General features: G+C 38.4%; 1 protein-coding gene across 1 annotated transcript in view; it reads left to right on the forward strand.

The window, feature by feature from the left end:
* WDR70 (WD repeat domain 70) overlaps positions 1–16903 on the forward strand; it is a 298705-nt gene that overhangs the window by 7632 nt on the left and 274170 nt on the right. Inside the window, exons 4-5 of the mRNA XM_059417015.1 lie at positions 4353–4473; positions 9756–9951. Coding sequence (XP_059272998.1) covers positions 4353–4473; positions 9756–9951 — 317 coding nt within the window. The remainder of the gene's footprint in view (positions 1–4352; positions 4474–9755; positions 9952–16903) is intronic.

Raw genomic sequence — 16903 nt, forward strand, 5'->3', positions numbered from 1 at the left:
CGCCTACCCAGGGCTCAATCCCAGGACCCTAAGATCCTGACCTGAGCAAAGACAGAGGCTTAACTGACTGAGCCACCCAGGTGTCCCTAGGTATACCTGTGCTTTAGATGGATTTATGAGCCTTGTCTATGGTAGGATAGGAAACAACATCTTTGAAAAAACGGTTAAAATAGGATTTGAAGATTTATTTATTTATTTATTTGACAGAGAGAGAGATCACAAGTAGGCAGAGAGGCAGGCAGAGAGAGAGAGGAGGAAGCAGGCTCCCCGCTGAGCAGAGAGCCCGATGTGGGGCTCGATCCCAGGACCCTGGGATCATGACCTGAGCCGAAGGCAGAGGCCCAACCCATTGAGCCACCCAGGCGCCCCTTAAAATAGGATTTGAATATGATTTTAAGTGATCCTGAAAAGAAAACCTGTCCCAGAGATTTTAGAAATTAGAAAAGCTTAAAGAGTTGTGTGTGTATGTGTACCTGAAATGGTCTTCCTACCTGGTTAAATCCTACCTTATCTTTTAAGGCCTCACACATATTTTACTTTTTCTAGGGATTTTTTTGAAAAACTGTCTGGACATAATAATTGTTCCCTGCCTTTATATCTGTAACACTTTAAGGAATACTATAAATTTTCTCCTAATATTTTTCACATATTGAGGATAAGAACCTTGTTTTCACATTTATACTGTAAGTATAAGCCTAGTAGAGCTTAGTACATAATAGTTACGTCCCTAAATATTTAATGGAGAAATGTAATTAATGTACTTAAAATGTTCATATTTTTTAAAATTTCCTAGTATTTTGGCATTAAATATTTTGAATTTAGGTTTACATGAAATTGGTAAGCTAGTGAATTGTTTTGTAAGTTAGAGTAACAAAAACATTTAGCAAGGTTTAAGTTTCATGATGAGAAAACATTTATTCTAGCTTATATTTACGATGAGAAAACATTTATTCTAGCTTATATTTACGGTAATTTTATTTCCTTTACGTTTTATTTTAAGTCTCATTTCTTTAAGTTAAGTGATTGCTATAATGATTGGCTCTGAGATTTTTATGTGCCAAATTATATTCCTTTGACTCTGCAATTTGTGTGAATGAGCCCAGATGAGAGATGGTACTTTTGGGTAGTTTGCTGTTACCTAGACAAATATTGCATACATGTGGAGAAGCTTTTCAGAAACGGCTATCCAAAAATTGGTAACTGAAAGTAGAATAATAAAATGAGGTGTTTGGAAGAATAAAATTAGGTGTTGGATAGTAGGTTAATTCACTTTGGTTAAGGGAAGATACAGAGCATTTTTACAGTGCTGACAGTGTACTTGGTTCCACATTTGATGAAAATGCATGAAATGGTACCCTTTGTCGGGAGTTCTCTCTCTCTCTGAAAAATAAATAAATAAATAAATAAATAAAATCTTAAAAAAAAACCCTGATACATAGTAAACGCCATGTATTAGCTGATGTAATATTTGTTAAACTAAGGTTGTTATTATAAGGTAGTTATTTGGGGCGCCTGGGTGGCTCATTGTGTTAAGCCGCTGCCTTCGGCTCAGGTCATGATCTCAGGGTCTGGGATCGAGCCCCGCATTGGGCTCTCTGCTCAGCGGGGAGCCTGCTTCCTCCTCTCTATCTGCCTGCCTCTCTGCCTACTTGTGATCTCTCTGTCAAATAAATAAATAAAATCTTTAAAAAAAAAAAGGTAGTTATTTGCAAAGAAGTCATAGAGGACCTAATTAAAAATGACTCAAATAAGAAAAATTTAGTGTTACACATGAAAAGAGCCCCGGAATGGGGCTCTTCCATATTCTGAGTCCTGGCATGAGGAACATTTAAGTTTTCCCCCCTTTTTCTGCTTTGCCAGTTTTAGGTTATTGGCTTGTTTTAAACTGACTGCACTCATCACCCAAAATTATAAGTGAAATTTTGTTACAAGCAGATGACCACCTCCACAGGCTGAAAGGATACTGTTCTGTATATCTTTTTTTTTTTTAGTAGTAAGAAAACCTTTCTCACATGTTCCTCCAGTTGACTTTTTATATCTTATAGGCTGGTGTTAGTGTGGAAAGTTAGTTCCAAAATACAGCCACTGGCAAGAGCAATAGAATGGACTTGGAATCAAGCTTTACCCCTTTGGGCAGGGAGGGGCCCAGCATCTGCTGAAGCACCTGCTTCCTCTTACCTGGAGAAAGCTGTGGTTTTTCCTAGCAAGGGGAAAAGGAAGAAATGGCTGCTGTATAGGAAGCTAATAATGTATGCCTAGATATTGTTCACTGATTAAGGTCAGAAATGCCCCAAGACCAGAGCCTAGGATTAAGTGTCCAAGTGTGGTTTCGCCCCCACCCCCCTGGCCCCCCAGCCCCTCAACCTCTCCCCTCTCACCCTGGAGGGTATGGAGGGATTGACTGGAGAAGCAGGATGATGGTAGGAGCCATGCAGGCTTTCTCTTCTATTTAGACATTATCTTCTTTATTTTAATTTTTTTTCAACCTCAGCATCAGAGTGCAGAATTACCTAACTCACCCACCTTAGCCCAGCGGTGAGCATAAAAAATACCAGCATGAGCTAGTGTTTGCCTTTCCTCATCCTGTAGTGTTATCTCCCCTGTTTGACATAAAAGGCTATGTAGTTACTTGTCCATGTATGTTTGTTATCTTCTTATTTCTTATCCTCCATATCCTATCAACAAAAGACCCTAAAGAGTACAACATTCCAATTAATAAGTGCCTTGTGATATGGTTTAACTTTAGGTGTATTGTTTTTCATTATTAAGAAAAAAAATGTTAAAGATTATCTCAGGCCGTTGAGGATGGTGGCAGTTGAGAACAAGTTAAGTAACTCAGTTCTTTCCTGTGTGCCCTCCAATTGTAGAGTGACAATGTCAGAGAAAAAAGATCAAATTTCTTTGGATAATTTTTTTTTTGGTCTTTCCAAGGTAAATAACTCTAGAAATCTGAAATTTTCTCAAGATTTTTGTGGGAAGTCCCTTACCACAAATCCAGAGGGGAAAATCAGAAATGAACAAAATTCTGAGTTTATAGTTTAAAATATATTAAAAATAAAAAGTGAAGTTACCTAAAGTCTTACCTTTGGACACTTTATTTTTTACTTGTCACCTTCCACGTCTTTTTATTTTATTTACTTAATTCATTAATTAATTTAAACATTTTATTTACTTATTTGAGAGAGAGAGCAAGAGAGAGCACAATTGGGAGCGGGGAGAGGGAGAAGCACACTCCCTCTTGAGCAGGGAGCCTGACTCAGGGCTTGATCCCAGGGTGCTGGGATCACAAACTGAGTCAAAGGCAGATGCTTAACTGACTGAGTCACCCAGGTGCCCCTCTTTTTATTTTTAAAATATTTTTATTTATTTTTAAAGATTTTATTTATTTGGCAGAGAGAGATCACAAGTAGGCAGAGAGGCAGGCAGAGAGAGAAGAGGAAGCAGGCTCCCCAAGGAGCAGAGAGCCCTATGTGGGGCTGGATCCCAGGACTGTGGGATCATGACCTGAGCCTAAGGCAGAGGCTTTAACCCACTGAGCCACCCAGGCGCCCCTAAGATTTTATTTTTTTAAAATATTTTATTTACTTATTTGACAGATCACAAGCAGGCAGAGAGGCAGGCAGAGAGAGAGGGGGAAAGCAGGCTTCCCACCGAACAGAGAGCCCAATGCGGGGCTCAATCCTGGGATCATGACCCAAGCTAAAGGCAGAGGCTGCAACCCACTGAGCCACCCAGGCCCCCTTTTAAGATTTTATTTTTAAGTAATCTTTCTACCCCATGCGGGGCTCAAACCCACAACTCTGAAGTCAAGTGTCACGTGCTTTAGTGACTAAGCTAGTCAGCTGCCCCGTTAGATAGTGCCGTGTCATTCACATACTATTCACATGTTAATTTTGCTTAGCTTGTCTGTTATTATTTTCCCAGATTTAAATATTTTCCATCACTATTTTTATTGGTTGTATTAAATTAATTAATTGTTTAAAGATTTTATGTATTTGTCAGAGAGATACAGAGCTCAAGGAGGGGGAATGGCAAGGAGAGGGAGAAGCAGACTCACTCCTGGGCAGGGAGCCTGACTGGGGACTCGATTCTAAGCCTCTGAGATCATTGCCCTGGCCAACGGTAGACGCTCAACCGATTGAGCCACCCACATGTCCCTGTTGGCAGGATTTTATGTTGATATACAGTGGTTCAGTTATTTTCCCAATCTGGGTACTTAGGTTGATAAGTTTTTGCTGTTACTGGCATTACTTTAAATTACATCACTTTGGCTATATTAATTTTTAGCCCTTATTGATCCTGACAAATTTTTGAAGTCATAACTATTGAAATTTTTTTTTAAATCTTTACAGAAGCAAGAGAAAAAGAGGAAGAAATGAACAGAGAGAAAGAATTAAGAAGGCAAAATGAAGATATTGAACCAACATCTTCAGGGTCATACATAGTCAGAGATGGCTCTAAATCGTCTTCCAGGTGCTTGACTTTCTCAAAAAGATTTCATTAAACTATCATTCCCAAGTTTTTGTAAAGAAAGAGGATTAAGACTGATTTTGTTCTAAGAAACTGATTTTTTCTTTTTAAAGATTTTTAGTTCTAATTAGAGGTCAGCAAGTAGACACTATCAGATTTTAGTTTTCTCAGAAATTATGAAGCAAATGGCAGCTTCTCTTATTGGTCACCACAATTACTATGCGTTGACACAATGGGAAGCAGTCTTTTTTAGTCCTGAGAAAGGTGGTGACCTTTTCCTTGAGGGGAGAATTCCCATAATTAAAAAGAATTCTCTTGAAATTTTGTAAACCAATACACATTTTAATTTTTTATTTTTTAAAAAAGATTTTATTTATTTATTTGACAGAGGGAGAGAGATCACAAGTAGGCAGAGCAGCAGGCAGAGAGAGAGGGGGAAGTAGGCTGCCTTCTGAGCAGAGAGCCCGATGCGGGGCTCGATCCCAGGGCCCTGAGATCCCGACCTGAGCCAAAGGCAGAGGCTTAACCCACTGAGCCACCCAGGCGCCCCACTCATTTTTAAATAAATAAGAAAGTACATGTTAGTTAAGGACTTTTTAAAAAAAAGATTTTATTTCTTTATTTGACAGAGAGAGACACAGTGAGAGAGGGAACACAGGCAAGGGGAGTGGGAGAGGGAGAAGCGGGCTTCCTGCTGAACAGAGAGCCTGATGTGGGGCTCAATCCCAGGACCCTGGGATCATGACCTGAACCAAAGGCAGAGGCTTAAATGACTGAGCACCCCAGGCTTTTCACTTTCTTAAATATTTTTTTAATGTAAACTTTCTGCCTCATGTAGAGCTTAAACTCATACCCTCAAGAACAGGAGTCACATTCTGTACCAACTGAGCCAGCCAGCACCACTGTCTTTTCATTTTCTCAATAATGTACTTTGGCATATTGAAGTTTTTAATTTTGATGAAGTCCAACTTACATATTTTTTCTTTTTGTTGTTTATCCTTTTGGTACCACCTTGAGAATCCATTGCCAAAGTATAGTTTGTGAAGATTTCCCCTTGTTTTTCTTTTATGAGTTTTATGGTTTTATTTATTTTTTAAATTTTTAAAAGATTTTATTTATTTGATTGGGTGGCGGGGAGCACAAGCAGGCAGAGGGAGAAGCAGACTCCCTGCTGAGCAGGAGAGCCCAGTGTGGGGCTTGATCCCAGCACCCTGGGGTCATGACCTGAGCCGAAGGCAGATGCTTTATTTGATTGAGCCACCCAGGCACCTGAAGAGATTTATGGTTTTACCTCTTATATTTTGGTCATTGATTCATTTTGAGTTAATTCTGATATGGTGTGAGGTAGGAGTCCAACTTTTTTTTTTTGGTGCGGGGTGGCTTTGGCTTATCTTGGTGATTCCAGTATGTAATGTGGGGTATGATTCCAGAGTAGTTTGCTATTTTATATTATGGATGTTCAGTAGTCATTACAGGGTGGTCATCTTCTTTACTATCTTTAAATGCATACTTGATGTTATTTACAAATTATTTCTTATGATAATTTGAATTTGGTTCTGGAATTCCTCTTCCTTTCATTCAGTCCTATATATTTTAAACAAATTTCAGGTTAGTTTTTTTCCTTTGTGATATATTAAGAGTCTGTTTCACAAAGCATACAAATAATTTTTTTTTGAGATTTTATTTTCTTTTTTTTTTTTTTTTTTTTTTTAAAGATTTTATTTATTTATTTGACAGAGAGAGATCACAAGTAGGCAGAGAGGCAGGCAGAGAGAGAGAGAAAGAAGCAGGCTCCCTTGCTGAGCAGAGAGCCCGATGCGGGCCTCGATCCCAGGACCCTGAGATCATGACCTGAGCCGAAGGCAGCGGCTTAACCCACTGAGCCACCCAGGCGCCCGAGATTTTATTTTCTTAATTAATCTCTACAACCAGTATGGCGCTTGAACCCGCAGCCCTGAGGTTGAGAGTTGCATACCCCACCAAATGAGGCAGCAAGGCACCCCCACAAAACATATAAATAATTTAAAAAAATATCTATAGTGTTGTTAAAATTTGTTTTAGAGGAAGTCATCTAAAACTACTACTTTTCTTGGATTTAAAGAAATGGTGTACGGATGGAAGTACTATTTACACATCAAAAGCTGGAAAGAATTATGTCATTTATTCTATGAAACATAGCTACAGGATAGGAAAGAAGTATTCATATACTCCAAATCTGCAAAGTAGGAATTGTTTAGACATTTGCATTTCCTCTAAAGAAATTAGTACCAGTGGCGCCTGCATGGCTTCTATTGGTTGGGTGTCTGCTTTCGGCTCAGGTCATGATCCTAGGGTCCTGGTATCAAGCACCAACTTAGGCTCCCAGCTCAGTGGGGAGCCTGCTTCTCCCTCTCCCTTTGCCTGCTGCTCCACTTGCTTGTGCTTTCTCTCTCTGTTGAATGAATAAAATAAAAAAAAAATTAATACCAGAAAGAATGAATTTTGTTTCTGATTTAGTTCCTATATTAAATTGTACAGTTACATATTTATGCTTAACTAAACTCTCTTTCAAAAAGTCAGCTGAGGGGCATCTGGGCAGCTCAGTCATTTTAGCATCTGCCTTTTGTGATCCCGGGGTCCTGAGATCGAACCCCACATCAGGCTCCCTGCTTAGTGGGGAGTCTGTTTGTCCCTCTCCCACGGATGCTCTCCCTGCTTGTGCTTTCTCTCTCTCTCTCAAGTAAATAAACAAAATCTTAAAAAAATAAAAAGTCAGCTGAGAAAAATACTAGGTTTTAGTCCTCTGTTTTTTCTTGAGATACATATTGTTTTTTAGGCTCTGGTTCATATTTTGATAGCACATTTAATTAAGGCGTATTTTAAACATGGAATGTGTTCTGTTTTCTGTCATGGACATTTTTGGGCATAATTTCATGGACTTTGTTTTTCAGAAATTGAAACTATGTTAAAAATTGTTTATTTTCTTGGCTTGTGTATATTAGAAGCAAAAAGACAGAAATGGAACTAGAAGCTGCATAGAAGCAGATACATTCCATCCAGTTTCGTGTCAGTATTAGGACTGTCTAATCCATCATGAAATCAGTTTGGATGGTGGCTATTATGGAGGGCACTGGGTATTATATGGAGCACTGGGTGTGGTGCATAAACAATTAATTTTGGAACACTGAAAAAGAATAAAATAAAAGAAGAAAAGAAAAAAAATCAGCTTGGATTCGTTGAGTTCTCAGTTCAGTGCTTCTGAATTAGTTAAGTCATTTAAAGCATAGGTGCTAAGTGTTAACATTTTAGTTTAGAACTCTCTGTGCTCTGAATAATTTTGCATTAAGAAAGTGTGATTTCTAAACTAGTATAGTTTGGAATTTGTGACTTAATGACAAGGGAGAAAATTTTGGAGTGTGACTACTCTAATAAAAATCTATTCAGTCATTCAACTGTGATTTGTTGAACATCTGTTGTGGGTTAGGCACTACTTTCAGCATTGGGGCTATAGTAATTAGCAAGTCAGATGAGATCTCTGAGCTCATATTGTTGTCGGGTATCTGAGGAGATGGATAACAGATTATAAACAACTAAGTAACCAATTATATAAGATAATTTAGTGAGGTGTATGATAAAAATAACCTAAGTAAAGTAATGAAGACAATGGTGACTGATAGGGCTGTGTTTGAGAAAGCAGAAAGTGGGCACCATAAGGCCTCTTTGAGGACACCTGAATGAAGAGAAGGAGGCCATTTAACAATCAGTTCCAGCAGAGGGGACTACAAGTTCAAAGACACTCATGCTGGATCAAGCTTAACCTGTTTAGTTTGAAAGAAAGCCTATGGGGCTGGAGCACAGTGAGCTAAGCCATTGCAAAAACAAGAAATTCCCTTTGTGGAGGTTTGCTTGCTCCAAACAAAGGTAGTAACCTTTGTATATGGATAGCATGTATGTATGTATTCCCTTCAATAGTGAACGTAGATGAGTATCCGTGGATATTGGGTGCCTGTTACATGTCAGGCATCATTTAGGTGCTAGAGACAGCAGTGAACACATATGAGAAATATTTAGTAGATGGCAATAATACTTTGAATTTTATAAAATATTTGATATGTTAATTGTTGTAATTAGGAATGTAATTCTCAACCCTTTGGGGTTGTTTAGGAGGGATGGTGGATGGTGGTGACTTTCAGAATGCCTAGAGGAGTGTGATAGAGACTTTAGAGGAAGTGTGTAATAGTTTACAGATGTGCTGGGTAGAAAAACAGTTGAGAATCATTATAATACTCTCTACAGTAAGGTAGTTTTAGAATCCAAGGGTGCTACATAGAACATTTTTAGCAACTCAGAAAACTTGAATTAAAACTGAGAAATGGGGACGCCTGGGTGGCTCAGTTGGTTAAGCAGCTGCCTTCGGCTCAGGTCATGATCCCAGCGTCCTGGGATCGAGTCCCGCATCGGGCTCCTTGCTCCGCGGGGAGCCTGCTTCTCCCTCTGACTCTGTCTTCCACTCTATCTGCTTGTGCCCACTCTCGCTCTCTCTCTCTCTCTCTGACAAATAAATTAAAAAAAAAATCTTTAAAAAAAAAAAAACTGAGAAATGATTTGTATTTCAGAAAATACATTGAAACATTTTGGGAGTAATACTCACTTTCTTACATGGCTGACTGTATGCGCTCCTGTGGTAAACAGTGATTGGATTCAGATATAGTGAGCAGAAGCATTGGTTATCATGTGGTTTTCTTTCTAATGGATGTAATATTTTGTAGTTTTTCTTCCACATTCCAGTTGTTCTGCTGGCTCTTTATGAGTGAGGAGGCCCTAATGAGCCTCTAACATATAATTGCTGTGACTTTTTGTTTAGGTTAAGATAAGTAGACAAAAGAAACTTACTTACTTACTTTTTTTTTTTAAAGATTTTATTTATTTATTTGACAGACAGAGATCACAAGTAGGCAGAGAGGCAGGCAGAGAGAGAGGAAGGGAAGCAGGCTCCCCGCTGAGCAGAGAGCCCAATGCGGGGCTCGATCCCAGGACCCTGAGACCATGACCTGAGCTGAAGGCAGAGTCTTAACCCACTAAGCCACCCAGGTGCCCCAGAAACTTACTTTCTTAAGATAAAATAATATCTGAGTTACACATTTAATGCTTGAATTACAAATTTAACAAATTACACATATTTAATTAATTAAAACAAAAACCCAGCTGTTAAAAGGAGAAGCAGGTTTCCTAGGAGATCTGTACCATCTCTAGAGTGTGTTCTTCATTACAGCAGAGGCAAAGAGTTTCTGTTTTTGTATTTTCAGGGATACAAGCAGCAGTGAGAGTGAAGAGAGTTCTGGTTCTTCTGATGATGAGTTAATTGGCCCTCCTTTGCCCCTTAAAATGACAGAAGAGCCAAGTAATCATATCGAGGAAGATATCCTTGGTCCTTTACCTCCACCTCTTTATGAAGAAGTAGAAGAAGAAGATGATGATGATGGTGATTCAGAGGAGGAGGAGGTAAGTGTATCAGTAGTAATGGAATAGTTCACTGGAGTAGTGTAAGGATCATTTCCCTGCTAACTGTTATTCACAAGTGAGAGCAAATAAAGAACAGTTTTGAGCTTACTACTGATAGCCCTTGTTGAAAGAACTCTAAAGGATGTACTTTAGGAACAAGGAAATATAACTCCAATAATAAATGGGCAGTAGGAAGCAATGTCTTAAAAAAAGGGGTTGACAGACATTTTGTTAAATCTACATAAGCATTGAGCATTACCACAAGCATTACTACAAGCATTACTATAAATAATAGTAATAAATTTAGGGTGATTTTTAAAAAAAGATTTTATCTATTTGAGATAGAGAACAAGCTCGTGCACATGAATGGGGGTAGGGGTAGAGGGAGAAGCAGACTTCTGGCTGAGCAGGGAGCCCCATGTGGGGTTTTATCCCAGGACCCATGAAATCATGACCTATGCCTAAAGCAGCTGCTTAACTGAATGAGTCACCCAGTTACCTTGATTTAGGGCAATTTAAAACAAAGTGGATCAAAAGTTACTGTGATCAATAATGAAATACAGGAGAGTGGAATCAGTTCATTCAGTTGGAAATCCTTCTATTATTTGGAAGGAGGCTAGAGCTATTAATTAACTTCAAATTAGTTTAAGTATGAAAGGTATAATTTTAAGAGTAATTGTCCAAAGAATAGAAATAAATTGTATAACCTCAAAATAGTAAAAGAAAACCATTGGTATACTTTGTGTATTTCACACTAGCAGTAGATCATTTTTTAATACCACTCTCCTCTGTGATAAATTATTTTCCATAATAATTGAGACGAAACAAATAATGATCAGAAAAGAAACAGCTTTTGCAAATCTGTCAGTGTCTTTACAAAATGGGCATTCTTTGCATAATCTTATTAAGTACCAGTATACCAAATTTATCAATCTGTTAATTCATTGGTAAAGAAAGGTTTTTAAAGATTTTTTAATTTATTTTAGAGAGAGATAGAGAGAGAGGAGAGCATGTGAACAGGGGAGGAACAGAGGGAGGGAGAAAGAATCTCAAGCTGATGCCATGCCAAGGGTGGAGCCCAACGGAAGGCTCCATCTCACCACCCTGATACCATGACCTGAGCAGAAAGCGAGAGTGGGACTCTGAACCAGCTGAGCCAACTGGGAGTCGCAGATCAAAGAAAGCTTTCATTTTATTTATTTATTTAAAAAGTTATTTTATTTTATTTTTTTTCAGTTTTCCAAAATTCATTGTTTACGCACCACACCCAGTGCTCCATGTAATACATGCCCTTCTTAAGACCCACCACCAGGCTCACGAACCCCCCACTCTCCTCCCCTCCAAAACCCAAGTTTGTTTCTCAGAGTCTGCAGTCTCTCATGGAGAAGTGAGACGGGGGGAAATCAGAGGGGGAGACAAATCAAAGAAAGCTTTTAATTTTAATTTTGAAAAATATTTTTCAGTTGAAACCTGAGATGTGTGTATGTGTGTGTGTGTATACATATATATACACATACATGTATGTGTGTGTGCACGTGTATGTGAAATTAAAAAAAGAGGCACATAAGGATAAATTTGGTAGTTTCATTAAAAAATCTTGTTTCAAGATGTTATTAAAAAACAAAAAAAAAAAGAAAAAAAATCTTGTTTCATGGGGCACCTGAGTGGCTCAATCAGTTAATCGTCTGCCTTCAGCTCAAGTCCTGATCCCAGTCGAGTCCTGCATGGGCTCCCTGCTCAGTGGGGAGTCTGCTTCCCCTTTTGCCTCTCCCCCTGGCTTGTGCTCTCTCTTGATCACTCTCCCTCTCAAGTAAATAAATAAAATCTTAAAAAAAATCTTGTTTCATAATAGATTCCTGAAACTGCAATGTTGACCATTTCTTTTATTTTTAAATTTTACTTATTTTAAATTGTTATTAACATATATTATTTTTTTCAGAGGTACAGGTCAGTGATTCATCAGTCTTACACAATACACAGTACTCAGCACAATACATACCCTCCCCAATGTCCATCACCCAGACACGCCATTCCTCTATTTTTAAAAAAATTTTGATATCCATTCTAGTGGCTTTTAAAAAATACCTCTTTTCGGGGCACCTGGGTGGCTCAACATGTTGGGCCTCTGCCTTTGGCTTAGGTCATGATCTCAGGGTCCTAGGATCGAGCCCCGCAGCAGGCTCCCTGCAGGCTTCCCCTTCTCTCTCTGCCTTCTCTGCCTTCTTGTGATCTATCTCTCTCTCTCTGTCAAATAAATAGGTAAAATCTTAAAAAAAAATACCTCTTCACTAAAATATATTATATATATTTTTTTTCTTACATAAAAATAAATGGCAGATTATGATAAATATTGTCATCAAATGATCTGCTTTAGAATATTGTTGGTGAAAATAATTCAGGTGTTCAAACGTTGCCCTTTTGAATTCTTCTGCCAACCTAGTCTCCCATCTTTTGTTTTTTTCTCAAAGAGTAACAGAATGGGAGGTACTCAAGTATTGTTTCTTTAATATATCAGTTTATTTTGGATCTGCTGTTTAAATGGAGAAACATGTAGTACAACAAGGATTAGAGATATGAAACTACCCTTGAAGTAAGTTTGAATGATTCTGAACCACTCAGAACATTATCTGTAAACATACATATCAGAGTATGTCTGTGCATGTATGCAGTGTGGTGCCGACTGTCTAACTGGGAGTTCTGTAAATTAACTTCAGGTAGAATACAATGTTTATTGAAAGAATAAAAATATGCCACTTTAAAGCTAATATATATTATCAAAATTCAGCACTAATCATAGTAAAAATCAATAAAAAACAAATTTCTAATCTGACATTTTTAGAATTGCCAGCAAATGGTGATAATGAAAAACAGACTCATCTTTGGATGATTTTATTACTGTTTTAAGGTTCTTTTTTTTTTTAAGATATATTTTTTTTAAGATTTTATTTATTTGACAGAGAGGGATCACAAGTAGGCAGAAAGGCAGGCAGAAAAAGGGGAGAAGCAGGCTCCCCACTGAACAGAGAGCCTGATGCAGGGCTCAATCCCAGGAGACTAGGATCATGACCTGAGTGGAAGGCAGAGCCACCCAGGTGCCCCACCTGAGCCACCCAGGTGCCCCATTTTTTTTTTTTTTTTAAGATTTTTATTTATTTGAGAGAGAGAAAGTGCACAAGTAGGGTGAAGGGCAGAGAGAGAACCTTTTCTCCCTCCCTTCTGCTAAGAAGGGCTCCATCCGGGGACTCAGATCATAGCCTGAGCCGAAGGCAGACACTTAACCAACTGAGCCACCCAGGTGCCCCTGTTTTAAGGTTCTTTACAGAAAATGCACCCCCTTACTGTGTGCACCACTTCCATTGCAATACTCTTAATCTGCCTCTGAAGAAGACTCAATCATTCTAGTAAAAGACAGGAAAGGAGAAAAAAGACGTAGAGGAAAATCTTGGTAAACAGAGATAGAAAAATAAGGCGGTAGGCACAAATACAGATGTATCAGTATTCGCAGTAGATGTAAGTGGACTCAAATTGCCACTTAGAGTAGATTTAAATTCTCAGAGTAGATTTAAATATTCAGATACATTCTGTTTATGAGTGATACACCTAAAACGTGATGACCAGAAAGTTGGAAAGGAAGAGAAATAAAAAATAGCAGGAAAATACTAACCAAAAGATAACTGATTAATCTTACAAAATTGACTTAAGACAAAATAATCTTTAAGTCATTATTAACCTAATTAGTCAAGTGAGTGTCATTACTTAATGCTAAAGGGAACAAGTTATCTTCCAGGAAAATTTGGCATTTCTTAATCTCTCAATCTAACACAATATATTTAAAGCAAAAATTGACAGAAATATTTATTAAACAAAAATAATTGATAGGAATAACGAGGAATAGACAAATCTACAATCATAATGGAGATTCAGAAATCCTTAAAACAAACAGTAAGAGTATCGTAGTGAACAATATGAATGCATATGTTTTCTCTACTGAACATATATAGAACCCTTATTTGATATTTTTTTCAAGCACATATGGATAAATTTAGGTTGATCATGAAATGTCAGAATATTGTGAGTGAATTTTTGTGTGCCCTCAAAATTCATGTGTTGAAGCCCTAACCCCCAGTGTGGCTGCATTTGGACATGAGACTCTTTGGAAGTAATAAAGGTTAAATTACATCGTAGGGGTGGACCCTGATCTTAAAGATTTAGTTTGCTTGTAGGAAGAGAGACACCAAAGAGCTAGGTCTGCATATAACAAAGCAAAAAGGTGGACATCTCCAAGCCAGGAGGAAAGCTCTCAGCAGAAACCAAATTACCTTGACCTTAGACGTCTGGCCTTCAGAACTGTGAGAAAATAAATTTCTGATGATTAGCTCTCTAGTTTGTGGTATTTTATTGGATAGCCTGATTAATGCAGGTCTGCAAGGCTGACAAGAGGCTGGGAAAGAAAGAATGGAAAAAAAGAAGGGTGTTGTGAGCAGGCAGAAAATTGCTATACTGAAGGCTCTGATGTATGCAGGTGCATGTCAGGTGGTGACATGTCATGTGATTAGTGCATGGCTGAGTCTTCCTATTAGGGGTAAGTGGAAAGATGAGGCTGATGAGATCAACTCTAGAGATCAGTACACATAAGAGCAACTTTCTGGAGGGCATGGAGTTTGAATGAGCCTTGTAGAGGGTTACATTTTGTTGAGCATGGTGGGGGTCGGCCACGTCCTGTCTAGGAAGAGTAAATGGCAGGAACAAAGGCACAATTTGCGAAGTTAGATTTCAGATGATCCAGAAATCAACTTGCCTAGAATAGGAAGTTGATAAAGAAGACCAGACCTTTGATATAAAGCTGATGTGTGAGTAAACCCAAAGTGCAGCTGTGCACTTTCCTCACTTACCAAGCTGTGCTTGGGTATGGGCTCTGAAGCTTGTTTGTAAACTTTAGTCTTTCCTGGCTGTAATTCAAGCATTTCAGGAGACTATAACAGTTTTCTGTGTGTGTACGTTTTTTGGTTTGTTTGTTTTCTTTTCTTTCTTTCTTTTTTTTTTTTTAAAGATTTTACTTATTTATTTGGGACAAAGGGAGAGAGTGTATGAGAGAGAGAGAGCAAGCAAGCATGAGCCGGGGGTGGGAGGCAGAGAGAGAGGGAGAAGGTTCCCTGCCAAGCAGGGAGCGCAATGTGGGGCCCGTTCCCAGAACCCTGGGATCATGACCTCAGCTGAAATTAAGAGTCAGTCACTTAACTGACTGAGTCAACCAGGTGCCCCTATTTTCTGTTTTTGTTTGTTTGTTTGTCTTATAAGGTTGTATGCATGGAATCTTTTGAAAGAAAATTGTTTAAGTCTTTTGATGGGTGTGCCTTTTTTGGTAAACCTAGTAAAAGAATATGCTGATAAAATAATGTGCAAAGCAAGGCTGTTGATGAATGTTCCAATAACAGCCTTAATTTTAAAGTGTACACTAATTGATAATTCAAAATTTATTAGCGTTGTTAATGGATTAACTAAGACTTTGGAAGGTAGATAAAATAGGAGTGGGAGATTTCTTATGCCAATTATGTTCCAATTCTCCTTCTGTTTCTCTTTTGGATATATATCGTAACCAGCATTTCCAGACCTAGGACAGAGATGGTGGGTAAAACAAACAGTTTGGAAACTTGGAAGTGTTGTGAATGTGGCTTCGCAGTGGCCATCTTAGATTTGGATAAATTATATTGGCCTTGAATGGAATCCTTCAGTTTTTAGACTGAAGTTTTTTTTTTTTTTTTTTTTTTAAGATTTCATTTATTTATTTGAGAAAGAGAGAGCAAGAGACAGCACAAGCAGGGGGAGGTGCAGAGGGAGAAGCAGACTCCTGCGAAGCAGGAAACCCAATGCGGGACTCAGCCCGACTCGACCTGCTGCTATATCACACCCATTTTTAGATCTTTTTATCCTTATCTCGAATTACACCTCTTAAATCATAACCATCATGGTCTGCAAAGGACTATGAATGAGTAAATTGTCTTTGAGTTGAGCCATAGCTCTGACAGTTGTTTTTATTTTATTTATTTTTATTTTTATTAAAGATTTTATTTATTTTTTGAGAGAGAGAGAGAAAGAGGAGAGAGAGCATGAGATGGGGGAGTGCCAGAGGGAGGAGCAGACTCCCCACTGAGCAGGGAGCCTGATGTGGGACTCAGTCCCAGGACTCCAGGATCATGACCTGAGCCGAAGGCAGTCACTTCACCATCTGAGTCACCCGGGGGCCCCTGACAGTTGTTTTTCTTATTGAAACTGTATTACCAAGTATTGAGAGCCTAACAATCCTCTAATCTCAGTGATAGTACTTCTGGGAGTCTAACCTGAGGAAATTTAGAGAAAGCTTTATGCCCAAAAATGTTTATCACAGTACTGTGTGTAATAATGATTTTCAGAATGTGTTCCATGGGAGTGGTGGGTTGGAGCACTGGATCTCCAATCTGTTTTCATTTGAGGGAAATGATGAGAGCATGTCCATACCCCTGGTGGTATCAGGAATAATGTGAGTACGTGTCTAGTAGGAAGAGGAAAGACAAGTGAAATGTTGTGTAGTCATAAAATAGTAAACAGTCATTGAATGTGTTTAATAAGAGCTTTCAGTAGCACTAGGGAGTGATGTACAACTGTCTAAACAGTATGAGTTCAAAAATTTAAATGATACAGATGTGTGGAAAAAAGGATTTACATTGCTTGTTTCTGGATTGTGAGAATGAGGATTTTTTTATACCTAATTTTTTTTTTCCTGCCTCATATTTTTCCATATTGACCATAAGATTGCCTGTGACTAGAGACAAATAATGGGGTTGCATTCAGTTAACATTTCTTCATTGTAAGCCAACTAAGATCTTAATTTAAAAATTAGAATGGATAGGGTGATGGGCATTAAGGAGGGCACTTGATGTTAATACAACTGATGAATCACTAACTTCTACCCCTG

Source organism: Mustela nigripes, chromosome 12 (assembly GCF_022355385.1).
Source record: "Mustela nigripes isolate SB6536 chromosome 12, MUSNIG.SB6536, whole genome shotgun sequence".
Taxonomy (NCBI): domain Eukaryota; kingdom Metazoa; phylum Chordata; class Mammalia; order Carnivora; family Mustelidae; genus Mustela; species Mustela nigripes.